At 41.1% G+C, this 27,418-nt stretch overlaps 1 protein-coding gene and 1 long non-coding RNA gene across 18 annotated transcripts in view; one reads left to right on the plus strand and one right to left on the minus strand.

Annotated features, from left to right (window-relative positions):
• The window catches only part of Klf12 (KLF transcription factor 12), a 432,451-nt gene that overhangs the window by 13,351 nt on the left and 391,682 nt on the right, over positions 1–27,418 (minus strand). For all 17 annotated transcript variants that reach the window (XR_005493737.2, XM_039093393.2, XM_039093390.2 and 14 more), the window contains one exon: positions 23,439–23,596. Coding sequence is in view for 16 of the 17 variants with exons in the window: in XM_039093393.2 (XP_038949321.1) it covers positions 23,439–23,596 (158 nt within the window). In the remaining variant the exon portion in view is untranslated. The remainder of the gene's footprint in view (positions 1–23,438; positions 23,597–27,418) is intronic.
• On the plus strand, positions 1,220–26,158 carry LOC103693766 (uncharacterized). The gene is made up of 5 exons (XR_005494395.2): positions 1,220–1,567; positions 7,199–7,284; positions 15,291–15,533; positions 19,171–19,287; positions 23,293–26,158. It is a non-coding gene; the product is annotated as an uncharacterized LOC103693766 (long non-coding RNA).

The raw sequence follows: 27,418 nt of genomic DNA on the forward strand, positions 1-27,418 counted from the left end.
CTGCAGGTGAAAGAGAGGATGCATAATGGTGAAGCTGATGGTATGAGGGTACGTGGGGGTAAGAAGATCGAGGTTCACCTCATGGGGCAAGAGGGAAAATGATGTGGCCCAGGGCACGGATGGGCTCTATGCCATCTGTGGACTAACTGGATTTGCTTGTCTAATTTAAGCACATATAGTCTTCAGGTTCCTTCTCATGGTTATTTTGTCAATTTAATAATGGTAATTATGGGGGCTGGAGAGATGGCTCAGCGGTTAAGAGCACTGACTGCTCTTCCAGAGGTCCTGAGTTCAATTCCCAGCAACCATATGGTGGCTCACAACCATCTGTAATCTGATCTGATGTCCTCTTCTGGTGTGTCTGAAGACAGCGACAGTGTACTTATAATAAATAAGTAAGTACGTAAATAAATAAATCTTTAAAAAAAATAATGGTACTTATGCCTTTTTTTTTACTTGAAAAACATATAGAAGGATTGATCCCCATTTTTAAAGGTTGAAGGAAAGACAGGAAGCAGGATAGTTTGTAATTGTGAACAGTGCATGAAAGTTAAACATTAGTGTCTGTAAATATGTTTTTGTTGGCACATGTCTACATTAACTTGTTTATACATTGTTTTGGTTGTTTACCCGTGAAGTCAACATGGATCACTTACAACATAAAACACATGGCCTTCTGTGTACTAAAGTGTGGAGCATCTGGCCTTCTATAGAGAGCCCACTAAATCAAGATCTAAAAGGACACTTCTGTTTATGGTTGAGATCTTGAATATATGCTAATTTATTCAACTATAGTACTATTACACATTGCTGGCTTGGTGTGGAGATGTTAGTAAATAATTTGGTTATGGTAGCCAAATTCTCAAAGTAAGAGCCTCAATTCAAATGTTAAAAGACCTCTCAGTCACATACATATATTTCTGGGTTTTTTTTTTACATCATTCTCCAACATAATTATTTATTTGAATATATGTTCTTTTTGAACCATCAAGCCCCCTGGTTGTGTTATAATAAATTATTTTAGTAATCATATTTTAAATATAAATTTTATAATTACCATTACTGGGTATATATGATATGGACACATGTGTTCATGTGTCATGGTGCCAATACATGTGTGGGAGTCATAACAACTTTATGGAGTCAGTTCTCTCCCTCCATGCTTATGTGGATATTGGAGATTGAAGTCAGGCCACCAAACTTGGATGGCAAGGTACTTTATCCACTGAGCCATTCCACCTGAAAGATACTTAATATTTTGTGAATCTATCTATCTATCTATCTATCTATCTATCTATCTATCTATCTATCTATCTATCTACCTACCTACCTACCTATCTATCTATGTATTTATTATCAGTGACTCGGAATGTGCTTGGAGGGTGCAGATGTGCAATTGCACACATGTGGATCTGAAAGGATAACTTGACATATTTGTTCTCTTCTTCCACAGTGGGGGATCCATGGATAAACCTCAGGTTGCCAGGCCCGGTGGCAAGCTCCTTCAATCAATGAGCTATCACACTTTCAGGCTCTTATGGAGCTAGCCACGTATTAGCGAGACCAGGTAGGCATTGTCTTTTAATGTCCGGATGCATGTTATGTCCTAACAGATAATTTAAATTGAGAGTTCTGAACAAGAGGAAATGAATGCCTCCTTATCAGATTCACACAACTCACAAGACTCTAAGAAGTATCTTCTGACACAGGAAAGTATAAAAGGTGAGGGTCAGATGTCATGTGGGTGGGGAACACCTCTCTGATGTTCACTAGTGTCCAGAGATGATAGCCCTGACTCACAGCCCTGTTCCACCTCCAGCTTCTTTACACACTCGGGAAAGGTGGCAACTATGAACAATGGTGAGTGGCTACTCTACTGGGTCTAGGAAGGGGTGCCAACATTGGGGAGATCTCTGTGTGTGTGTGTGTGTGTGTGTGTGTGTGTGTGTGTGCGTGTTTGTGTTTGTGTGCGTGTGTGTAACAATAGTAATTAAAGTCATTTGTGCTGTAAAAGTAAGTAAAATAGTAATTTTATAGTAATTAAAAGGTGATGAACTTGAGGGGAGCAAGGGAAGAGTTGGACAGGGTAGAAAACGATGCGGAAATGAAATAAAAGCAGTACTCATGTATAAAATTCTCAAAAATAAAGTAGAATTAAAAACAAAGAGTCAGTCTATTCTAATAAATGGTTGTTCATTGTTTTATTACTTGAGGAAGTTATGTTGCGTGGCATCGTGCTGTAAACTCCAACAGGTAACATGAAGTGGACTAAGGTCACGTCTTGTTTTCTGTTTCTGATAATGATGAATTTTCAAAACAAAAAATTCAATTCCTAGACACTCTCTTAGTACATTAGAACCACAAAAAAATCACTGGTACTATAAGTCACCACTTTGAGTTTCAGGGTTTGGTTTTTTTTTTAAATCTACTTTGATTGTTTAAAGAGAGTATTAAGAAAGTCAACAGTACATGGACTGACCCTGGACTCTGACCTCATAGGTAGCAATGAATATCCTAGTAAGAGCACCAGTGGAAGGGGAAGCCCTGGGTCCTGCTAAGACTGAACCCCCAGTGAACTAGATTGTTGTGGGGAGGGCGGTAATGGGGGGAGGATGGGGAGGGGAACACCCATATAGAAGGGGAGGGGGAGGGGTTAGGGGCATGTTGGCCCGGAAACCGGGAAAGGGAACAACATTCGAAATGTAAATAAGAAATACTCAGGTTAATAGAAAAAGAAAAAAAAAGAAATATTCATGGTAGAGTGCTAAGGTTAAAAACTAAACTACTAAAACTATATAATGTCCAAAAATGCAAGGAAATTCATGTATTTGTATAAATTTCTGATTGATTATTCTAAATAATGGGATTACCATTACTGTTGGGGGGAGGGGGACAATGGGGGGAGGATGGGGAGGGGAACACCCATAAAGAAGGGGAGGGGAGGGATTAGGGGGATGTTTGCCCGGAAACTGGGGAAAGGGAATAACACTTGAAATGTAAATAAGAAATACTCAAGTTAATAAAAAAAAAGATAAAATAAATGGTACATTTATTTGCCAGCAATTATGGTTCATATAATTGTAACTTTCAATGAAAAGAAGCAAGTTTCTCAGTGTGTTCAAATTCCTGGCAAGTTACTCTTTGAGATGCGGGGACAATAAATTAATATTCTCGGGAAAAAAAAGAAAGTCAACAGTAAATGGAAGAGATGTAAAGATCTTTTAAAAGTTGAGATGTTAAAAATATACATCCCAGTCAACAGACCCGTGTCATTGGCATATAATTTATAATGCACGAATCAAAATACTGGATCATGTGATATGTACTATGTCCTAGAATATTTTAAAAAGCCTATAAAACTATTCACATTGAATTATGTTACTATCAGCCATGTTTGCAACTGGGAGAGCTTCTAACGATTTTCTTGCAGCCCGTTTGTGAATATAAGACAGGAACAGAATGTGAAGTAAATTTTATACAGAATTATTTCTGTGGAAGAGTTGCCTAAGATTTGGACCTAGTGACTCAAACCTGAAATATTGTCACTTGGGAGGCTGTAGCAAGATTTGCCCTAAATTTGATGTTGTTATGGGATATAAAGAGAGTTCCCTGATAGTTCTGCAACAGAATAAAACTATATTTAAAAAATAAAACACTGGAACTGGAAAATATCATCCTGAGTGAGCTAACCAAATCACAGAAAGACATACATGGTATGCACTCACTGATAAGTGGCTTTTAGCCCAAATGCTTGAATTACCCTAGATGCCTAGAACAAATGAAACTCAAGACGGATGATCAAAATGTGAATGCTTCACTCCTTCTCTAAAAGGGGAACAAGAATACCCTTGGCAGGGAAGAGAGAGGCAAAGATTAAAACAGAGACTGAAGGAACACCCATTCAGAGCCTGCCCCACATGTGGCCCATACATATACAGCCACCCAATTAGACAAGATGGATGAAGCAAAGAAGTGCAGACCGACAGGAGCCGGATGTAGATCGCTCCTGAGAGACACAGCCAGAATACAGCAAATACAGAGGCGAATGCCAGCAGCAAACCACTGAACTGAGAATAGGACCCCCATTGAAGGAATCAGAGAAAGAACTGGAAGAGCTTGAAGGGGCTCGAGACCCCAAAAGTACAACAATGCCAAGCAACCAGAGCTTCCAGGGACTAAGCCACTACCTAAAGACTATACATGGACTGACCCTGGACTCTGACCTCATAGGTAGCAATGAATATCCTAGTAAGAGCACCAGTGGAAGGGGAAGCCCTGGGTCCTGCTAAGACTGAACCCCCAGTGAACTAGACTGTTGGGGGGAGGGCGGCAATGGGGGGAGGGTTGGGAGGGGAACACCCATAAGGAAGGGGAGGGGGGAGGGGGATGTTTGCCCGGAAACCGGGAAAGGGAATAACACTCGAAATGTATATAAGAAATATTCAAGTTAATAAAAAAAAAAAAACACAACAGAAGAGGACAAAGACATAGGCTTGAACAATGTAAACAGAGCAATACCAAGGGTTGTCTGCTTCTCTCCTCACAGCTCTGTTCTTCACCAAGATAGACTGAGAACATATGACAGTGAGAACATTTCTGTTACTTTCTTCAGGAATAGCAAGTTTTCCTTGAAATTTCGTTTATTGGTAGCAGACTCATACACATATTTTATCCCAAACTGTTTTCCAAAGAAATATGCTGAAAAGAAATATATGCCTACCTCTTTCTTAATAAATTATTAACGTGGAGGGATTTTGTTTTTTACCATGTGTATTTCTGTATACCACTGGTATGTCTGGTACCCACAGAGGCCAAAGCATTGGATTCTCTGTGACTGTTGCTTCACATGGTTGTGAACCACAACGTGAGTGCTGGGAATCGAACCTGGGACCTCTGGAAGAGCAGCCAGGACTCTTAACCACTGAGCCATGTTTCCAGCCCCCATTGTACCTTGTAAATTCCATCTAGAAAAGAGAGTTAGGCAACAAACATAACCCTTCGAAGGCAAAATCTTTTAAAAACCTATTTAGAATATGTACAAGATTCCTGGTGATTGTGACTTTACTATCCATCCTTATTTCTTAGGTCAATTCTATGAAAGAGAATGGAATTATTGGCAACAGTTTGGTATAGTACTGTAGCAGTAAGTCTTGCTACATAACTTTGGTTTTGCAGCATAAAGTTAAAATGTAAAGTAAAACAAAGAATACAGAGGCAAAGATGGCTGGCTAGTTGGGTGACACTTTGTCACTCCTTTGGGGTACAGTTTGGCTTCCCGTTAAGCCATTTCTTTCATTGTTACATATCCTATTTTAATAAAGCACTTTCAGCATAATCTTAAGAAAGCAAATATACCAGGCAGGAGTGAGGGCACCTGGGAGCTGCTGAGATGGCTCAGTGGTTAGAGGAGATTACCAGACAACTGGTGACGTCACTGGAATGTAGGCAACAGTGGAAAGAACACATGAACTCCACAAGGGTGTCTTCTAACCTCCCCATGTGCACTGTGGCCAAGCCCCTCCCAAGACCACCTCCTCATCATCAATAACTTTTAAAAACTATCATTTTGTTGTTGTTCTAAAAGTTTTTGAAGGGCACACTTGGAGTTGATGTTGGACACAACTTTCTATGCACATACAGGCAGCATTTGTCCCTGTGCTAACCCGTGTTATTAATGAAGTGTCTGGCTAACAATAAGAAACCCAGATCAGATTTTTGTTTTTCTGTCTCAAAACAGTCAACACAAACTGATTTATTATGAGCTCCTTGTCTTTTCCATTCTGGTTAAAGAGAAGGATTAAGACTAGCTCGGCCTTTACCCAGGAGTAGGTACAATAAAGTCTAAAGAAAACATCAGGTATTGAATGGATTCCCAAAACCCACCAAACAAAAAAATCACGTTTTCAGGGCCTCCCATTTCACTACCTGAAATGCTAAAAGGTAAACGTGGGGTGAGACAAAGAGCAGGTGCCTTTCATCCGAAGGTGACGTGCAAGCCACATACATAGAGGAATGCACGATTTCAAAAGGCCCATGTTAAACAAAACCCCCGTGCTCTCCGTGGCTCCTCTGCTATTTTCTCAAGCAACTGAAAAGGAGCCCCTTTAGCAACAGGAAGTGCAGGCCATTTTTCTAAGTTCAGAAGTGCATTTTTGAAATATGTTTAACTTTTACAAAGTTACAGGGCCCAGACACTGACAAATGAGTTTCATTTCATTCAGGGCTCAACATATTTGCTGTGACAACCTATTTCACTTGAGGGATGGTATTTGCATATCAGGGAAGAGAAGGCGAGGGGGGAGTCAAGATTCCTATCTTGTCTTCTGGTTTCTGTTACATCAGTTCATGAAAGTTCACAGATATCTAGATCTGGAAGGAAATTAGGGACTTTCAAGACACAGAACTAGAAACCTGGAGATCAGGAAAGAACTGGTATTACAAGCCTCTACATTGCCCAAGGATGGGCTAGGCCACAGTCCCTCTTGGAGTAAACACAGTCCATGCTACTTGGGGCTTTAAAATCAGGCAAAATGGCCGAACATGGGCTTAGTTACCAACCTGGATCTGGGTTCTAGGCTGTAGAACTCAACTTGTGGACGCAGCACCCATCTCTAACACGTTGGCTTGTCATCTATTCCTACAAGCTGTGAAACTCCCAACTGCACACTACAGGACGTTTAATTTTATGCTCCTGAAACTAAAGGTAATCCAGTTTACTGTGAAAAAAATACAAATAAAATACATTTTTTCTGTTGTGTGGGATTTAAAGGTGTGAGCGTGCGTGCGTGTGTGAGTGCGTGTGTGTGTATTATGATTTTTTAAAAATGTATTTAGGTGCTCACCCACACAAGCCTATGTAGACCTCAGAGGCTGACACAGAATGTCTTCATTAAGTGCTTGTCAAGTCAATTTTGCTTTTTTTTTTTTTTTTGGTTCTTTTTTTTCGGAGTTGGGGACCGAACCCAGGGCCTTGCGCTTCCTAAGCAAGCGCTTTACCACTGAGCTAAATCCCCAACCCCCCCATTTTGCTTTTTAATGTGTATTTTCTCCCTGAACCTACAACTTCCTGACTGAGATAGACTGGCTGGCCATTGAATTCCAAGGATCTTCCTGTCTTCCTCCCTGTTCCAGTGTTGTAATCATGTGCCTTTAAACATAGTATTATTTCTTTCTAATTTTCTCTCTCTTTTTTACCTAGGTCCTAAAGAATCAACACCCAGGTCCTCTCCACCATCTCTCCAAGCTCCTGTTTCCTGTTTTTAAGGAACAAATTAAATTGTTCAGGTAACTGGTTGTCCATGCCAACTTGTGCTTTTGAAAACATCTTAGGTACAGAACTGTCTGAGTCAAGTAGACCAATCTGCTGTATAATATGTCTGATCGATTTATTTGGTCTTGGAAATGTAATCAAATAATCGACTCTTCATTCCCCTGGACTGTCTGGACTAACTTCTTCATTGCATGTAACCATCACTAAGTGAGCCCCTGTGTCATTCTATAAAGGCAAACCTTGATAACAATAGTATTTTCTACTTTCCACACACCGTGCCTTTTTCTAAGTGACTTCGTGATTTTTAACATTTGACCTTGAGAGCTTGTTAATCTAGCAGTCGCAGTAGCTAACCCCACTTCAATCAGGCATCTAGTCTGTATGAGTCTTAACCACTTTTTATACTGCCACTCCAGACTTCTGCTTTAGTAGAAGATATCTGGTCAGAACTGGACTGGCAAACACAGCCCAAGTTATGACTTACTGGATAGACAGTATTGTTAACACAAAGTCTAGCTTTCTCACCCCGAAAGCAAACACTAATGAATGAAAATATTCTATAATAAAATCTCCTTTACAGAAAGCAAAAAGTTCAAGGTCAAAGGACATTGTTTTCTTTGGCTGTTCCAAGTCTGTGTTTCTAGGAGGTGTCAACACTCATTTGCCTACGTGTCTGGTTACCTTATGTTTCTTTTGCAGAGTCTTCTTTAACCTGCCACATAGATGTATGCTAAGACTTTAAGATTTTCTTCTCACTTACATAGTTCCCTTGTTCCCACAGTTCCTGCTGTAGCCTACCAGGGAAATCCCAAGTGTTAACTTCCCATCTCACTTTTAAGTACAGGAGACATTATAAGACAATCAGCTGTGGCCTTGAAAGTCATCTCAGGTGACCAAACTATATTCAGCACCTACCACCACAGCAACATTCTCCTTGTTCTGCCTTGTGGTAGAAAAGGGGTAACCTTAGCAACACTGGTTCCAAGTCTCAAGTCTCTTTGAGGGGAGATTTATTTGCAATGATTCTATAGAGAGGTAGGGCATGTAGTCTCAATCTGTCCCATCATGATTATCACAGCTCTGGCTTCTAACTGCCATCCAGCAAGTTCACAACATTCAGCCCCACAGGAGTGGTCTATTTTTCTTTACGTTTTGTTGCCTTTCACCGGGTGCAGTTTCAATAGTTGCATTACTGTGAACTGTGTCTGCCCTGTATTGAACCATTATGCATAGAACTTTCCAGCAACATGAAAGTTAGCCAGTAGCAATAAGGTAGGTATCAGCTTGATGTCTCCATGTTGTATGACTTAAGTATGGGGAGTCTTCGACAATAGGGTCTTATTATCAAGTTTTGGAAGGTTTTAAGAACAATAGCCATAGCCTGTAATGTTTGAGAGGGAGTCCTACAAGAACCCATGGAACAACAGCTCCAAAAGAAAGGTAGCCATACTTGGCACTGAATTTTTACTCTACAGTCTAAGGTGTCTAGAAGATGTATTGTGTCCCAATTCAAACTTCTATGGTATACGCATAGGAATATATTTCAGGAAGCTTCTACAGTAGGTTTCCATATGGCTTCAGTATAGCAGTTCTTCCTCAAGTTACCTCCTCTACCATATTCCCTTAGCCCTCACAGTATGTAACCCTTCCTGTTTCATTATTTTCTTTTATTCCTTTCTACTCCCTGCACTCCACATACACTCTCTTGAAATCTCCCACAAGGTCCCTTACTATTTTCCTGCCTTTGATGGGTAATCAAACTTAAACGCATGACTTTAAAGATTCAAAGCTGGCATATGAGAGAAAATATGGGGCATTTGATTTATGGGTCTGGATTACCTCACTCAGTATACTGCGCTCCAGCTCTATCCAGTTACTTGAGAACTCATTTGTATTTACAGCTAAATACATGTACCATAGTTTCATTTACATACTAACCCTCTGTCATATGTATAGTTAGTAACGATTTTTTTTTCTCATTCCACAAAGTGACCTGCTCCTCAAACGATGGTATGCTCTGCTATATAGAAGCTTTATAGTTTCATGAAACCCTACTCTTTGTTTATTTTAATGTCTATATTACCAGGTCCTGTTAAGAAAATCCTTTCTTTTGCCTATAATTTGAATTGCCTCCTCTGTAAGTTCAAGGTGCCAGGTCTTATGTGGATGCCTCAGATTGTATTTAGTACATATCAGAATCCCAGAAACATTGGCTCTGATGCCAGTGAAGGAATGGACTTGCTAGCGAGAGCAAGCAGGCAAAGAACAAAAGCTTCCCTTCTTCCCGTGTTCCAGATTAAATGGAGGTCTTTCCACCTCAAAATATCTGAATTAATTAGTGGTGTATTTTCTAACCTCAAAAGATTTGGTTTAAAAGTGGGTCTTCACACTCCAAATAATTTAATTAAGAAAAACATTCCTTACAGGTGAACCCAGCCAATGGATTTTTAGTTAATTTCAGGTGTAGTAAAGACGACAACCAAGAACAGCCATCACGAGTTCACTCTTTATCACCTTGACATACAATCAACCGTAGCTCCTTTTGTTGTTTAATTTCCAAATTGAAAAAAAAAAAGTCAGGCTGTAAGTATATCTACCACGATAGAACTATTTTACACATAATCACAAATGCATTGTATATAAGATCACAATTTTTCCTAACATTCTATAACTATCCTTTATACAACTGCAAACACATAAATTTTAGAATAGGAGGCAATGTCCCTTAAGGGATAGCCTTTTGGTATTTTAAAACTTAAATAAGATAACTACTGATATTCTTATGATAGATGTTACTTTATATGATAAAGAAATTGAGGAAAGAACTTGTTCTGAACACAATATGACTGAAAAACTCATGTTAACTATAATCTTTAATCCTACAACTGGTCATGGCCTCAGTTGGTATTAATAACTACTTTCCTCTACTCACCATTCTGCACTTTTTCACCCTTTACAAGCACCTCAGCAAGTCTTAGTTCTTTTCCTGGAGGAGTGAGCAACACTTTCTCCCCTGAAGGGTCTGTGTCTTTTGTCATCTTGCATGGATTAGGTTGTCGTAGCTTCCAATTGACTTAATCACAGGACATGGTAGTACCAAGAAAGTCTCAGTTGGATCTCTTGCACTTCAGACATGATCTTTTACAGGTTTTTGGAGAAGCAACCCAATTTTCCCTTCGTAATCTAGATCAAGCACCCTTCCTAACACTCTGATTCCTTTCTTAGCCTGTTGGTTTAAGGGCACCAGAAAGCCAAAGTGGTCAGGGGGAAGAAATTCTGAGCTTCTAGTTCAGTGGGATGCTTTGTGTGTCTCCTGGTAAAAGCACCCATGTCTCTGGAAACAAAATTTCTAGAACAGCAGAACTTCAGATCACAGAAACAGGAAACAGAAACTTTCCTAGTAGATCATAAGGAATGATAGCAAGGGAATTATTGCCTTTCTACCGCTTAATGCTGGACCCCTGGATCCTGGACATGGGAGAAACCATACTATATATTGAATGCTGATTGAAAATACACACTTCTGAAGAACCCTGCCCCAGTCCTCTAGGCGCTGGCATCTAATTAGCTCTGTAACGGTATCTCGAAAAGGCCAGTCCATCTTTCTATGAAGCGAGCTGCCTCAGGATTGTGAGGAACAAAGACCAATGGATTTCATAATCACGGACCCACTGTTGCACTTCTCTGGCTGTGAATGAGTCCCTTTGCTAAAAGAAATAAAATGTAGAGTACCATAACAGCAAATAAGGTGTTCTCTGAATACACCAATGGGAGTTTCGACAGAACCATTATGTGTAGGAAAGGCAAATCCATATCCAGAATAAGTATCTACTGTAGGACAGTCAATGTAGTTAACCTGACACCAGGTCACTGGATGATCCACCGTGGGGAATGGGGTCATATATGGAGCTTAGTATTAGTCTCCACTGCTGGAAGATCTGGCACTTAGTAGCAGTGATAGCCAGGTCAGACTATCACTACTGGTGAATGACAGTCCCTGTTGTCGTGTTTATGTGTCCATTGGGCAATGATAGGTATATCTGAAGGAAGAAGCTGTCTGTCCATAGCCTGAGTCATGCTATCTATTTGATTACTGAACTCCTCCTCAGGTGAGTCACCTTTTGATGAGCATGTACATGGGACACGAGTGCCTTCCAATTCCTTGCCCACTTGGAGAGATCTACCTGCATACTTCTTCTCCAGATGTCTTTCTCACCTATTTTCCAAGTCCCTGACCATCTAGGCTACTGCCCATGAGTCAGTGAAAAATTGCACATCTGGCAATTTCTCATTCTAAACAAAATGTATGTGCATGTATACTGCCAGATGTTTTGCCCACTGTGAAGATTTCCCTCCACTGTTTTATTTCAGGGTTGTCACAGAAAGCAGACGTAATGTTATAGCTATGCACTCTAGGTTGGTGCCCAAATAGCATGCAGAGTCACCAGTAAGCTGTGCCCCAGTCTTCTCTTCCTTAGTCAAATAATCATAGGGTACACCCCATGAGGCTATAGGTACATATGTGCCTGCAGATGGCATTGTAATAGGAGTAGAAACCATAGGCCTTTGGACAACATCTTTATGTAACTTGCTTGTGTTTTCAGGACCTGATTGGCTCAATCATGTATATACTGCACCTACTTGATAATAGATTGCTATTGTATACATCTTACTTTATGGCTTGGTGGGTTAAATAATACCTAGAGCTCATGGTGGACAGCTTAGATTGGCCCATTGTCAAACATGCAGTTTCCACCAAGGCCTGATAGCAGGCCAATAACTGTCTCTCAAAGGGAGAATAGTTGTTTGCAGATGATGGTAGAGCTCTGGTCCAAAATCACAATGTCTCTTCTGTGATTCACCTATAGGGGCCAACCAAAGGCTCTAAAAAGCATTCCTATCTGCCAATGCTACCGAGTACCATTGGGACCATCGAGTATCATATGGTCCAAGTAGTAGAGCCGCCTGGACCTGTTGAAGAACACTCAAAGCTAGCAGCTATCTGAGTCACTTAGAATATGGTCCAGAGTAACACAGTCGAGTGAGAAAGCGCTGTCTCCATAAGCCAAACAGTCCCACTAAACATTGTCCTTTCTTGTTGGTGGGAGAGGTCAGTTGCAATAACTCATTCTTTACCCCATACCACTGGACTCCTAAGAATTTTCACTGAGGAAGGAGGCCCTTGAATTTTGGCTGGATTTATTTCCTATCCTCATGTGCATGTGTACCAACAAGTCCAAGGTGTCCAAAGGTGGTACCCAGCGCCCGCTCACTAGTTCCAATTAGCATAATATCATCAACATGGTAGGCCACTGTTATATTTTGTGGAAAAGACAATCAATAAGTTATCACACAGGGCTGGAAAGTAAATATATTTTTAAGGCAAAACTATAAAAGCCTACTGCTGGCCTTCCTAACTGAAAGGACATATGCAGCTATACTTGTACCTATAGTCCCATGGGCCATGTCCTATAATTAGTTGACTAAGGAAGAGATGTGCTAATTTGCTTAAGTAAGGGCCACACATCTGGTACAGCAGCTGCAACTGGGGTCTTACCTGATTGACTTTTCGATAGTAAAGGTACTAGGTTTTATACTGAGGTCCTTTATCCACTGATGTCAGTTTCTTGCAGGTAAGAGATAAGGATCTAGAGTTATTCTTCTACATACACCTGTCCAATTTGGCCAGCACCATTTGTTGAAGAGGCTGTCTCTTCTTCAAGCTATATTTTTGGTCTCTGTCAAACATCGAGTGGCTATAGGAACATGGACTTATATCTGGTTCCTCAGCTTCATTTTATTGATTAATGTGTCTGTTTATATGCCAGTATCATACTGTTTTATTACAACGTTCTGCAGAATAACTTGAACTTGGGGTGTATTTGTTATTTAGAACTGCTTTGGCTCTCCTGGGTCTTTTGTATTTCCACATGCATGTGATGCATTTGGAGATTCTTTTTCTTTTCATTCTTTCATATTCTCTCCCTCTCCCTCTCACTTTCCCTCTCTTACTCTCTTGAGATATGGTCTTACCAGGCTGACTTTGACCTTGCATTCCCCTTACATTATAAGCAAGCACCACAATGCTCTTTTCTGTGAATGTTAGATTGTGTGAATGAAGTCTTTCTGGAAGACCATCACATCTTTGCCCACCTTGATTACGTCTCCTGTAGTTTCTTTTGTGGAAGTCTCGTCATTTACCTGCCCCATCAATACTTCCCAGGATTTTGATGTTTCCACTTTCTCATCTGCACCAATCTTCCCAGAACAATGTCTACATTAACACTATCTTAACTCTATGTTGTGATGGGAAGTTGTCCCATCTCTCCATTAGACTGAACTCTGTGATACTGAACATGGTTCTGGTGTCATCCCTTGGGCTTAATGCAGAGTGATCTGTTTTGGTGTGTGAATACATTGCTTGACGTTTTCTTCATTGTTCTCCACTTTACTTTTAAGAATATATTTATTATATTTAAATGTATATGTGTGTGCCCATGTGCCACATGAATATAGGAGTGTACAGACACAAGAGGAGATCATCAGATCCCCTGAGACTGCAGTCAGAGGCAGTTGTGAGCTGCTTTGTGGGTGCTGAGAATTGAACCCAGATTCTCTGCAAGTGTAGCAAGCGCTCTGAACTGCCGGGCCACCTCTCCAGCCTCATTCTCACCTTAGTTTTGGAGACAGAGTCTCTCATTGAACTTGGAGCTCACACACTCAACTATACCAGCTGACCAGGGAACCACATGAATCCTCCAGTTTCTGCCTGTCCAGTGCTGGATAACGGGCCTGCTGCTGCACTTGGCTTTTACATGGGTTCTGAGGAGAGAACGTGGGACCTCATGCTTGTACACTGAGCACTTTCTAACTCAGCTATGTCCTTGGTTACTTAGCCTTGTGTGTTCTTACTCAGATACTCAAAATACTCAAAATACTCAAAATAATGAGTATTATTTTAATCATTATGGTAATAAGCTTATTCTTAGTTATGAGGAGCTAATAGGAACGAGTATCATAAAAAACCCTTTCTAAATTCTTTAATGATAAATATATATCTTCTATCAAAACACAGTTCTATATTACATTTGTAATAAGTACTGTGTTCAATAATTCTCTTTCTTTTCTTTTTCTTTCTTTTTTTTTTTTCAGAGCTGGGACCGAACCCAGGGCCTTATCCCCAACCCTTCAATAATTCTCTTAAACACTGCAAAATCTATTTTAGTAACAAGTACTCCTACCATTCAGGACAAGGTGATGTTCGATTCTCAGATAGAACATGACCAAGCACAGAGGATGGGAATCACAGTTCCCAACACTCTTTTCTTCACAGCCCTCCGAGAAATGTAAAGATAACATGGAGCTCAAAATGAATGGATGTCCATAAATATCTCACAGCAATTTTAGTTTGATCATATAGGTGCTCACATAAATAAAATTCAGAAAGCAAAATTCACTTTGCAATGTATTGTTAAACAGAGATACTCATTAGCAGGTGGTTTTTACAGGCTTTTTTAAGTGTATGTCAAAGATCAACTTTTAAAACAGCAATTCAGTAAGATAAAGCTTTTAGGATAAAATTAAATCAAATATATACAGTACACTGAGAACACTATAGATCTTTTAAAAGACATTAACTCTCTGATAGGTCGAGAGAACTCTCTTCCCTTTAGTGAAGACAGTATAACATTTGCAACATTTTCTAAGCATATCAACAGAAATCTAGACTGAAAAGGTTTCCTCCTTTTAGGTAGGCAGGGGAAATGCTGGCTTGCAAAGGAAAATGGCCACAAGGATGGTTAAAGATGGTTGCTCTGTGCCACCAGGGCAACATACACAGACAAGCATCTTCTCCTCTTGCTATGATGCTCCCCATCGAAGGTATTTGCCAATATGGCAGTCTTGCCCACAGAATTTAGAACCACTTGTCCTCATTTTTATGTCTCATTCATTAGCATGCAAAGAGTTGTATGTTGAGTGTGGCCGAGCACTTACGTGTTGCCTGTCTTGTTTTATTTAGGGACAAGTGCTCCTGGTCTCTGTCTTCTCACCTAAAATTTTTCTGGACTGCAGAGAAAGCTTCCAAGACACAGAGCCAGTTACCTCTTGTGCCATCCACCTTGTTGCACTAACACTAAATGATTGTGTGCTGCGGTACAGGCAAGCGCGGGGTGGTGGCTCTCCTGAAGAGATCAGCCTGGAAGGCATGTGAACTTGTCAAAGACTGGGTGGAGTGACAAGAACACAGACCCTGAGCAGCCAGGTCCTTAATTTAAAATGTGCCTTTTCCTCCATACGTGACCCCTTGTGGCTCCTTTCCTGGGATTTACATAGTTGATGAAAATATATAGCATACTTCCAAAGTTATGCGTGATTTGGGGGTCAGAGAGATGTTTGTACTCTCCATGTGAGAGCTTCATGTGTACAAGTACTTTAAGCACCATCACAAGCACATGCATTGGATATTCTTAGCTTAGCCGTCCCCTCCTTCATCCTCACATGTGCTCAGCAGCCATGGATACTGTTCTACTTGCCTCCATTTTCCCCACATGACTTTCCTTCCCACCGTCACATCTTAATAGTATCAGGCAACACATACTGGAGGGCTCTGGAGGGTGAGGTGCCTACTTGGTGGCACAAGGTGTGTGTGTGTGTGTGTGTGTGTGTGTGTGTGTGGTGGGGGATGTCAAAGAACTTAATAGGCCAGGTGACACTGAGACATTTTGGAAAATGAATAGAAGTCATAAACTGATGATGTAGGAAGGTTAGAGTCAAGTAGGCAGGGCGTTTGAGGTTGGAGGAAAAGATCAGAATGAGCTGCACAGATCCTGGCTCCTCTGGAGAACTTAGCACTGTTCCAGCCAAGGATCCGGATGCCTGCATCCCTGCATGCTTTCTCTTCCATGGCTACCTTACGAATTATCTACTCTGCTATGGGCAAGCTCACCAAGGATGGTCCACGGTTTTTTTCCTGCCCTTCTGAAAGTCGATCTATAGGAATGCAGAAAATGGACAACTAATACTTGCTGAGTTCAATCCATGTTCAAACGGAAAACTGAAATATTTTAGTAAGGATGTAAATAACTGTTTATTTACAACAGTGACACACTATACTTACTAAATGGTAGTTAGCGTCACTCCCCAAACAACTACCGCTCATACATATGAGATCCATTAGAGTCCCAAGTAAAGTAATTTAATTATAGCCACGTGCTTACAGTGACATGTATCTATAGCTGGATCCACTTCAGCAAAGCACTGCTGAATGCCTATGGTGTGTTCCCACTGTATCTACTTGGGTTATACAACTAAGGCCCTGAGTCGTGCATTTGTAACGAGACTTACAACACCCAGGGATAAAGCTAACAGTGAAAAACCATGTGATTCCCACACCTTTGGTAGCTGCTCCAAGCTTACCAGTTATGGGATAAAAGGATGCAAACTTCAGCTTCATCACTTCAAATTTCATATTTCATTTTTAAATTTCTCAGCACAGTTCACTGTAGTTTGTGTGTGGTTTACACCCAGACTCACCCCATAAACCACCACCAAAAAAGGCAAAAAAAAACAAAAACAAAAAAAACCCCAACAACAAACAAACAAAAACAAAAACAAAAAAAACCCCCAAAACCAAAAAACCAACCACCATCACTACTAACACCAACAACCAAAAACCCAAAACAAAAATCAAACAAACAAAAAAGCCCCAAATTCATGTTAAAATTTAATCCCTACCATGAGGTATAAAGGAGTAGGAATAAGTCTCTCAAACATTCCTGTCTGCTGTCCTGTAACAGCCACCTTGGGACTCCAATATCAAAGCCACTGTCTAACGTAGTCCTTCAATGTTGGCCCAAACCCAGAAATCATGATCAACCTCATTTCTTTAAATCTTGCCTAGTCTTTGATACAGTACTGTCAGCCCCAGAAACAGACTACGACAACCACACAGGTCAGATAACAGAAACTCTGGTCAGGACTTACAAGCTACTTACCTCAAGACGATTCTACCCTGAAAGGAATGAGTTCTTAGATGACACCTCAGTCCTATCTCTAGATCGTGTGCTTTTTCTTATAGTTGATAGAGGTGGGAGGGGGTCCTAAAGAGGGGAGGTCAGTGTACCATGAGCCATGGTTCATTAATGACACAAATATCGGAACAGTGGCACTGTACATATCTGAAGGTGAACCCAAAGGTCCCCAGGATGTACAGCTGTCAGAGAATCTCCCCAAGCCACTTTAGAATCTCATTCAGGAAAAAAAAAATAGAGACGTCAATTTAGAAGAAAGAAATACATGAATAGCAGTAAGAACTGATGAGTCAAGGGAAAAGTGAGCTGGTGGAATCTGCACCACTTAGGATCGCCGTGTGGGAGGGAGTGTAGGTGTAAGTGGGGCTTAAGCACATCACACATGGAATTTATAAATAACAATGATCCAGTTACAGCACATGCTCCTTTCATTAAAGGAGGCGTTATTAATTAGTGTACAGTTTCCTTTATTTTCAAAGGTAAATAAGAACAGATTTCAGAGACTGTTTAATCATCCCTGGCTCCTATTTTCAAGCCTCCACAAGTAACCTTTGGACGTCCAAAATTCTGATATGAGTTATTTTTACAAAGTCAGATACATGAGAAACGTATCTACCTCGAGTTCAGCTTTCATATACACGTCAATGAATGTTAAGCACAACTGCCCTATTAAGCCTCCCCCAGATTTGTGGCAGAGGCATGCGATCAATTTATAATATGAAATATTTCAAATGATTGTTGAAAAAGAAAAGAAAGAACGTGTTGGGATTATTTTTAGAGCCTGGATTTGAAATTCATCTCTGTCTTTCATTCATCACTAAGTTGAAATGTTCCGCGGAACATTTCACTCTGATTGCCGTGTGTGTTTCATTTCAGTATGTCCCACACAACAGGAGGACCGTCAAATTCCCCACCTACACTAGCTGCAACAGCTGAGTCTCGTGCTCCATCTAGTGGCTGTAGGAATTACCAACACCTGCGTGTTGAAACCCATTGAAACTGCTATGGGGCTTTGTGGTTCTCAACCTTCTTCCTAAGGCAGCGAGCGACCCTTTAATACACTTCCTCATGCTGCGGTGACACTCAACCATAAAATTATCTTTGCTGCTACTTCATAACTGTACTTTTTCTAATGTTATGAGTCATATTGTAAATATCTGTGCTTTTGAATGATCTCAGTTGACACCCGTAAAAGGGTACTTCGAGCCCCGGGTACTTCAAGCCCCCAAGGGGTTGTGACCCATAGGTTGAGAAGCATTGCTTTAGATAATAGCATTCTAAATGATATCATATTTTCTTTTAAAATGCACGCTTAGATAAATCTAATATACCCATACTATCTTTAAATGAAGAAAATCATCAGTAGTTATTCATTGTATGAATAAGACTCCATTGACTTAAATCTTCTATATTTTCACTTAAATAATCTGACACCTTACTGTGTGGAAGAAATATACAATGTAGACTAGAGAGAAGGAACAGTAGGCCTGCCAGCAAAATTGCCTTGACTCCTGAGCTACCTGTTTCTCCTCTGAAATGTTCCTGTAACAATGTAGCCTCCACGGGTGTTGTGATAATGACATTTCAAAATCCTCACTCACACATTCCCGCTACTACCTGAGCTCCACAGTAACAAAATGGAGTTGATTATTTTTAAATTTAACTTATTTAAATGTGCACTCACCAAGCTCTTCTTGAACTGTGCATCCATTGCTAATATCTAGAAAAGATCCCTTTCCTGGATCCCTAAAAATGTTTACAATGTTGCGTCCTAAGGAAACACCCAAGCGGTCAGACACTACTGAAGTGCAGAAAGTTAAAGCATTAATAGGATCTTTACAGTGTCTTTCTTATCCTTTCTTATTGCAGCCCGCTCCCCTCCCATAGCGTGCATGGATTTCGTAAGTCATCTGTTATAATCCCAAGCTCCACATTAAGTATTATTGGTCACACATAAGGATCTTACTCAACATGCCTGAAGCGAAGGTAAGGCTAAGAAATTGTTTATTAAAAGCATGCAAGCCAGCCTGAATTTCTATAGAACCAGTGTTGATTACATTTTACTCACTACGTTATGAAATCTTGTGTATAATTACAAATTATAAGCTAGCGCAGGATCATCTGACACCAGTTACAACAAGTTAACCAAATTTTATTCTTTTTATTTTTCTATTTGACAATAATGCCACTTGACTGTCGTTTTAAGAGGCTGTGCCTGCACAGCCTAGAGTGGTCTCTTGGGATCAGAGAACTGGTTTTTGCTCCATCCCCATTCTCTGTAGAGAAAAGAAAAATCCCACAGATACTCGAGGTATAAGATAGAAACCAGTGAAATATTTGCATTTAACCTCCACACATCTTTTTGTACAGCCCAGATAAGATCTGTCCGCTTACGATATCTGATACAATGACAATGCTTCCCACAACCGCTGAGGGATGCTGACAAAAAAAGGTCCACAGATGTTAAGTAAAACCCAAGGCTAGTGGAATGCACAGAGCAGGCCCTGTAGATACAGAGGGTTGGCTGTAAGTAATCCACTGCTAAAGGGATGAATGGATTTGTTACATTTGGAGTTTGGAGCCGGAGTTTAGCAAGTTGTTATTACTGCAGACTAGAGGTAGCATGTTTGAAAGGAGAGCCTGCCATATGGAGGTCCCTAGGATTACAACTCAGGACAATTTCTTTGCATTTGTCATGTTCAACTGGCAATCAACTGACTGACTGCTGTGCGCACAAGGACTATTCAGATCCTTTTTACTTACTGATTCCAACACAATATAATAAGTCATTATAGTGGTCTTATAATACTGGTTTTCTGGATCGGAAAAAGTACATATAAATCCCCAGGCTGCCAACATTACAAGATTTTCCTGGGTCCCCAGGTGTTACCTCAACCCTCCTCCCAAGGGAAGTCATCATTTTGGGGATAACTTGCACATTACAAGTCTAGGTCTAAAATACATCAGTCTCTATCTACTACAATGGATAAACTAGATCTACTTGGCTGCATTCCTTGATTTAGATGCCCCAACAGAGTTAACTCCAGAAGACTTAAATATATTTTGTACACATTGAAAGAATTCCATAAATATCTCTTTCCTTACTATATATTGAACACAAATTTTAAAAAGACAGCATAACAAGATAAACTTGAAACATGCCTAGAAAGGCTTGGCTGACAAAATTGGGAGTGTCTAATCTGGAGGTCAGGAGGTGCTTGACCATTGGACCCAATGACTGACAGTCAGTGACAGAAAAAGTATTATCATTTGAGGGATCCCCATTTATCTGGAAGCCCCAAACTGCACCATAATACTCGTCCGACTATCGCACGCTGTAAGAGGACAGGACTCTGTCCTCAACTTCTACCCAGTGTCTTGCTGAAAAGCAAGCTGCTGGCAGATGTTTCTAAGGAGAGGTAGAAAGTCTAGGGTTGGGGCAGCAGTGCTTGTGTGAAAAAGATCCAGGGCACTGAGCAGAGAGAACAACACAGAGGATGTGCAAGTGTGTGGAAAACAGCGGAGTAATGACTGCTTCTATGAGAGGTGGACAGGCAAGAGCTCTCTTTCATTAGGAAACATACTCTGTGTGGTGACGTATGGGGTCACTCTGACCTTCAAAATCTGTGGGGCCCTCTTGCTCATAACTCAAGCTTGTTAATTTAGCTTCAGCAGTCAAGGTTTATGTTGCTTTGAATCATGGAGAATAACTGACGTCTCTTCTACTTGCTTAGTACATGTTAAAACCTGAAAGATGAAATCCAATACTCCTGGGGAAAATACGTTCTTTAATCACACCTGATTTGAAACCCTCCTCTCTGATGTATCACTTGGATAAATAGAATAGGGGTGTGTCTGTGTGAAAATGAGGCTAATATGTATTCCAGAGAGCTCAAGGAGAATAGGAATAGCTCAACATATAATGATTCATGGAAGAAAATTCCTCCATGTGTATGGATAGAAAAATCGCCCGTTTATTAACAATTAGGGCATGGACTCACCACACTTCCTGCTTGTGGGCTTTCATGTCTTTACGCTCACTTATTTGTCTTAATGACTAAGAATGTGATTGAAAAACAGTCTAGGGGGCGGAGAGTGGACCTCGATGGTCTATCTGTTGGTAGCATGTGCATTGCTGTGAGTTTGATTCTCAGAACCATAGTAAATCAATATACCACAAAATTAACAGCAGTGCCCAAGAAAGATGAGAACTTCTCATGAGGAAGTGCACAATCAAAGGAGAAGGAAGAACACAGAATTAGGTAGAAAGCAGGGAAAAGCACAGAAGAAGAAACTAGAAACAGTAGAGCAGTGAACAACATCTTCTGTTCCAGGCTGGGGATATTGGTCAGGAGGGGCCAACAGAGCCCTAAATCAGTACAGGCTACTAACATTTCTTCTGGTTGTTTCATTAGAGTTGCTTCTCTCAGGACATGCTACTTCTCCCAAAAGTCATAGGCTGCCAAATATAAACTCCAGAGATGGGTATGGGACATTTCTCCCTAACTTATTGATTAGGGGTATCCCAGAGACACCCCCAAACAATAAAAGCTATTGTTCTTGGTTACTGAGTAATACTTGCCTGTAAGCCTCATTGCTCAAATCATCATATACTTTGGCCATAGGGGATGCAGAAAACAACTGGGTACTGACCAGAGAACTTACTTCTTGTTGACTAGCTCTCCCAGTACTAGAAGGTGTTGTTCAGGCTGCTGGGGTGGGGTGGAGTCACCAACAGTCTTACTCAGTTGTGAACCCTGTGAGCTATAATAGTGACCAGCATGACAAAATATGCTCATGGGTGAAACTGTGGAACAAATTAAATTCGTGAATTTATAGCATGTTGCACCCGTTTGCAGCCCCTGTAGATAGCGTGCATGATTAATGCTTCTGGCCCATGATTTTGCAAACAGAAGTAGTAACATGGGCTAAAGAAATGGCCAAGAAGGCCAGTTGAAATGATTTTACAATTTAATCTGGGAAGTGGTTTGCCTTGAGTGGTTATTTTGATATGATGGAGAACACATTTTACACAGTCACACAGGAATCTATTATGTTTGAAGTTTCTCATGAGAGAACCATGCTGGAGTCTGGTCTCTGTCAATGACAGGCACTTGACAGGACTTGTTGGTTTGTGGCCTGTTTCAGCAGAGAGGCTATGACTGTCTCCCTGTTTCATCTGCTTCTTCGAGTGTCACTGAATTTAGTCACCAGCCACTTAGTAGGAAAGGCAGTGCTGGTGGGTCTTCTCTTGTTTTTTGTCCCTTGCTAGTGGCTCCCACTGAGTCTACTCAGAGAAAGCCCAGGGTTGCCAGCTTAGGGTCACACAGCACAAGAAACACATTGTGGCCAATGGTTTCAATCAATGCTTTCTAGATGGGTGGGACATAGGTATACGGAAGGATGAATAGTTGAATCGTGGCAAAATTGTGAATTATTTAGGGATCAATTTCTTTTCTCTGTAAGTATTGAAAATCCCTTCCCTATGTGACAACAACTACCAAGGAAAATTACACAGGATTTCCTGGGTAATTTTGGATGTAACTGGTTTTAAAAATACCTTCAGAGCTGCTTTGCACATATACATTTTGAGTTTTAAGTTAATTTCTCTGCTATTTAAGAAAAAGAGTGTTGCCATGCAGTGGTGGTGCATGCCTTTAGTCCCAGCACTTGCAAGGCAGGGGCAGGTAGATCTCTGAGTTTGAGGCCAGCCTGGTCTACAGAGTGAATTCCAGGACAACCAGGGCTGTACAGAAAAGCCCCATCTTAAAAAACTAAAACTGAAATAAAATTAAGTGGAAGAATATTGAAAACAGAACACGTGTGGCCCAAGGATGGTGGTGAATTAGATGTAAGCTTGAAGGAAGGGAAGAATGTTGTTTGGCTTGCTGTTTGAAGTATCCTGCGGATATTTTAAAACCTAATAAATTACATAATTATTAAGTGGCTAAGCTGATCACCAGAAAGATGATTAGCTCATTCTGTCCACAGCGTTTTAAAAAATGCACACAAGACAGAAGGAATGAACCAAACTCAAAATGTTGAGAATGTCCGTCACACACTAATGAGCCCAGGGTGAGCTGTTGTCATTTCCCACATTCCCCACCCCCCTGGTAAGAAGCCCACGGGAGCCGTACCTGTATGTGTTCTCCGGTGTGCCTTCAGGTGAGAACTTTTTGTGTATACTTTGTTGCACCCCTCGAAGTCACATCTATGGATGCGCCTCTTCCTGGAATCTGGAGATTCTGATCGTCTCTGGCGTCTTGTGCTCTCAATGCTAAATGGTGAGATTGAACTGAAAAAAGAAGGAGTTGCATTACACGATGAGAAGCCCAGCCCTTGATCTAGGGCCTTAAGCAGGCTAACAAAATGGCGGTGGACTCGGTAGCCCCCATGGGCTCCATGATCATACCCACTGCTCTCATCTCCTGGATGTTTCTCAATAGCTAAAGAAAGAAGTGTGGCTGTTTTGGTTTAAAGAGTTCTGGAGAAAGAGAAACAATGTTTACAACAGCAAGCTAGGCGTGTAATCGCAGCATGTGAGCGGCTGAGGCAGGAGAAGCCAGAGCTGGACGCTAGTCTGGGGTACGTAATTAAACCTGTTTCTAAACACCCAAACCCAAGCCAGTCTGATGCAACCAATTCCAAAAGCAAGTGGCAGCAGAGGCAGGCGAGAAGATAGCCCTTGTCAGTGTTGAGGTAGAAGCTCATTTCCGCATGTCTGAATAGTCTTTCCAAAGAATGCCCTGGGAAGCCCCACTCTAGACAACGTCAATACGAACTTATTTAACGAGAGGGGTGACTGAACTGCACAGCGCACAGTTCAAAACAATCCAGGTCAGGGTAAAAGAATTGCTCTCGGTCCATCAACACGGTAACTCACGGCAAGCAATTTCTGTGCAGAGAAATTGATATTTAACTTTCCTTCTTGGTGGTTTTTTTTTTTTTTCCTGGTGATGAATAAAGTCTTTAAAGATTAGCTGTACTACTATTACGAGAAGAAAAAAAAAAGACTTTAACTATGAAGTTTGGCCTGGACTTGCGTGTTGTTTCATTTTTAATGCCCAGTAGAAAAACAGGATTAGTTTGTAATGTCAGGTAATTCATTTACATGTACCTTTTCAAACCTTAATCTCTTCTGATTGAGACAGAAAGTGCATGACTCATCCTTTTATTAGTTACCCATGAAGTTCTCTGAAATTACAATGGAATATGACAAAGACACAGGCACCCCTGTTTCTACAAGACACATTTACCATGACCAACGTTTTGTCGTGTTTTTGGTTTGTTTTCCCTCCCGATTCAGGTTTTAACCTGTTTTGATGTTTTTGTTTTGAGGAGTCTTTATGTGTTTGCTATTAGCTAGTCTACATGTTTTTAAACATGAAAATTCATATTATTTGTGTGGGGGACGGCAAATGAGACAGTGCCTGCTACTGAATCTGCCAATCTGAGCTGGGAGCATACAGTCCACATGGCGGAAGGGGAGAACCCACTCATGCATGTTTCCCTCTAGCTTCCATGATCCTGCCATGGCACAGGCATGTACGCTCATACACCGACATCACTCCTACCCCCTGTACACAATAAAGGCAAACCAAAAAAGCCTTTTGAATGGTAACTCATCTCTTTTAAGGACTACACACAAAGATGTCCTTTCCCCTTGTCCTTTGCCATTGTTTCAGCCTTTCTCCTCCCCCCCAGGGAAAGCAGCTGCGGATTTCTTTAGATGTTTCTAATGAAAACTGTTTTGCTACTATGTATCCGTGACACTGTGGTTCCATAGGTTACATAGGTCTCCTTACACACAGGTATCTGCTGTGTGATGAGCCCATCTCCCTTATATCTGCCTCCTCTCATGCCTCACTCTCCTACACACCTACGTTCATGCCATGTATGCTTAAATATGTTACTGTATGTATAATCTGAAATCACAGGAATTTATAATATGACAGTGTGGTTTGAAACACTCTTAGTAATGCTATGCCAAGGTCATAGCGTTGCAAAGTCTTCTGTCTTCACCCCAAACCCACCACCTTCTAAGCATTAAGCATCTGAGTTCAATCTGCTATGTAATTGCTCAAGTATGGATTATGGAAGTGGTTCATCCTGCATGTTAAAATGCCATCACTTAAGTGACAAACAGGGGCTGTTTCTGATGCCACACTATTCTCTTACTTCAGCCAACTGTTTACAACATCTCCTTCTGGCCTATCCCTGTTTGTTTGTTTGTTTGTTTGTTTGTTTATTTATTTATTTATTTTTTGTAGTATATTTTCATATCTACAAATAGCAGAACAAGCAGTCAAAGCTTCAGAGAAGGTAAGATCAAACGTAAATGCCATTCATCAAGCCCCCAGCAGTTTGATGTGAGATCTGCGTTGGAGTGAAAGAACGTAGGCCATGCTGCTGGCTGAGTCACGTTTTAAAGCCTTCGTTATCAATCATCATGGATCTGTGGTTTTCCATGTCACTGACTCAGTTGCTGGGACAGGAGTCTATTGTGAAAAGAGTCAAAACAACACGAAAGAACAGCTCGAGTTAGTCCTCAGAGTGATTCCAGCCCTGAGTGGGATTCCTGTGAACAACAAGACAGTGTGTGCCCAGACGCGGTGAGAGCGATTAATTTCTTGAGTGTGTGACCATGTAAATAAATATAGATTTTGGCCCAAGGAGCCTTATAAAAGCAAGTCCTTTATTGTGCTGTATGATGTTTGGCATCTTTCACAAATCAAGACAATGATGGTATTTGTTTCCATTAAGTTGAAATGTAAGGTCTATAACAAGAACACCATTTTGTACACTATTTTCTACACATTAACAGATGAATAGTAATGGCAACCCGTATAAACCCAGCCACAGCTTTTGCTTGTGGTTGACTTTAACCAGTTACCTCGCTAAGAATTTCTGAAACCGAACCAGCTTTCAGTGGTCTTGAAGGTTCCTGTGATAAAAATCCATCGACCAGTTAACTGACAAGCAGACGCTGTGGCAAGGGAAGAACCTGCTTTCCTGAGTACTGAATTGAGGCAAAACAAAGAAGTGTTATGTGGAAGTCCTTCACGTTCAGCCCTTAGTCTCTGTTCTTCCTCATTCTAAAGGATAATACTTTTGGATGTTACACAGAACAGCCATGTAAAAGAATCTGTACAACAAAAATGAATTGTAAAATGCCTCTAAACGGAATGTACCCGAGGACTGGAATGTAGTAAAGCTGGTTCTGAGGAGAGGCTTTCTTTTTTCCTCACTTCCCTGTTTTCAAGAGCACAGGCTCTGTCAGCAGCTACAGGGGCAGCACCGTTTAAGCTGACCCTTTTGGCGCTACTGACTGGGCACTGTTTGTCTCTGTAGAAAGGAAGAGGGGGCTATGGCCAAGGAGGACCAAGCATGCAGGAAACTTTACAGAGTGCAGAAAGAAGCTAGGCCAACCTAGTGCTGTGCAGGATGGCTGCTGTCTGGAAGCCACTGTGTGCCATCATCTGCATTTAGCAGGCACTGTTGGTGGACTAAGGCAGGGAAAGGGTTTGTCTGAAGCAATTCCATGACCAAGTTCAGTACCGTTTGGTCGGTCAAGGTACTGGTACCAAGTTTCCATCTCACAGTCTGGGATGTTGTGAGCATTTACGAAGTGTAACACAAGGGAGGCATTTCTGGTTCACTGCACATATAATTTTGAGTTGACTAAATAATCCTCATCGGATCGTTCCATTGTTGAGCCCTCAGATAACAGACACTCAGTCCTCACTCCTCTGCCTCCTTCCCCAGGCTTCATGTTTTAAATGGGACTAGATATTTGGGGTTCGGGGTTAAGTATCAAGCAATACATGCCTTTAAAGGTCACAGTCCTTGCAGCAGCTCAGGAGCATGGCTTTCTAAACACCACGTGACTGCTGTAATACCTGTATAGGAGGCTGGGATCTCTTGCAGGTACCGGGTAAGTAAGCAGGGGAACACCAGATCCCTGCCCCAACAGGGTCCCCACTCTGGGGCTTCTGTTGAGCATGAGTCTGTAACAGAAAGGCCAGCATCCTCCTCCCTATGTTTCTACTTTATCCTTAGTGTCCAGTGCTTACACAGCAGCGTGCTCTCTGGCTAGACAACATTGAGGATCCAAGCT

Source organism: Rattus norvegicus, chromosome 15 (genome assembly GCF_036323735.1).
Source record: "Rattus norvegicus strain BN/NHsdMcwi chromosome 15, GRCr8, whole genome shotgun sequence".
Classification (NCBI taxonomy): domain Eukaryota; kingdom Metazoa; phylum Chordata; class Mammalia; order Rodentia; family Muridae; genus Rattus; species Rattus norvegicus.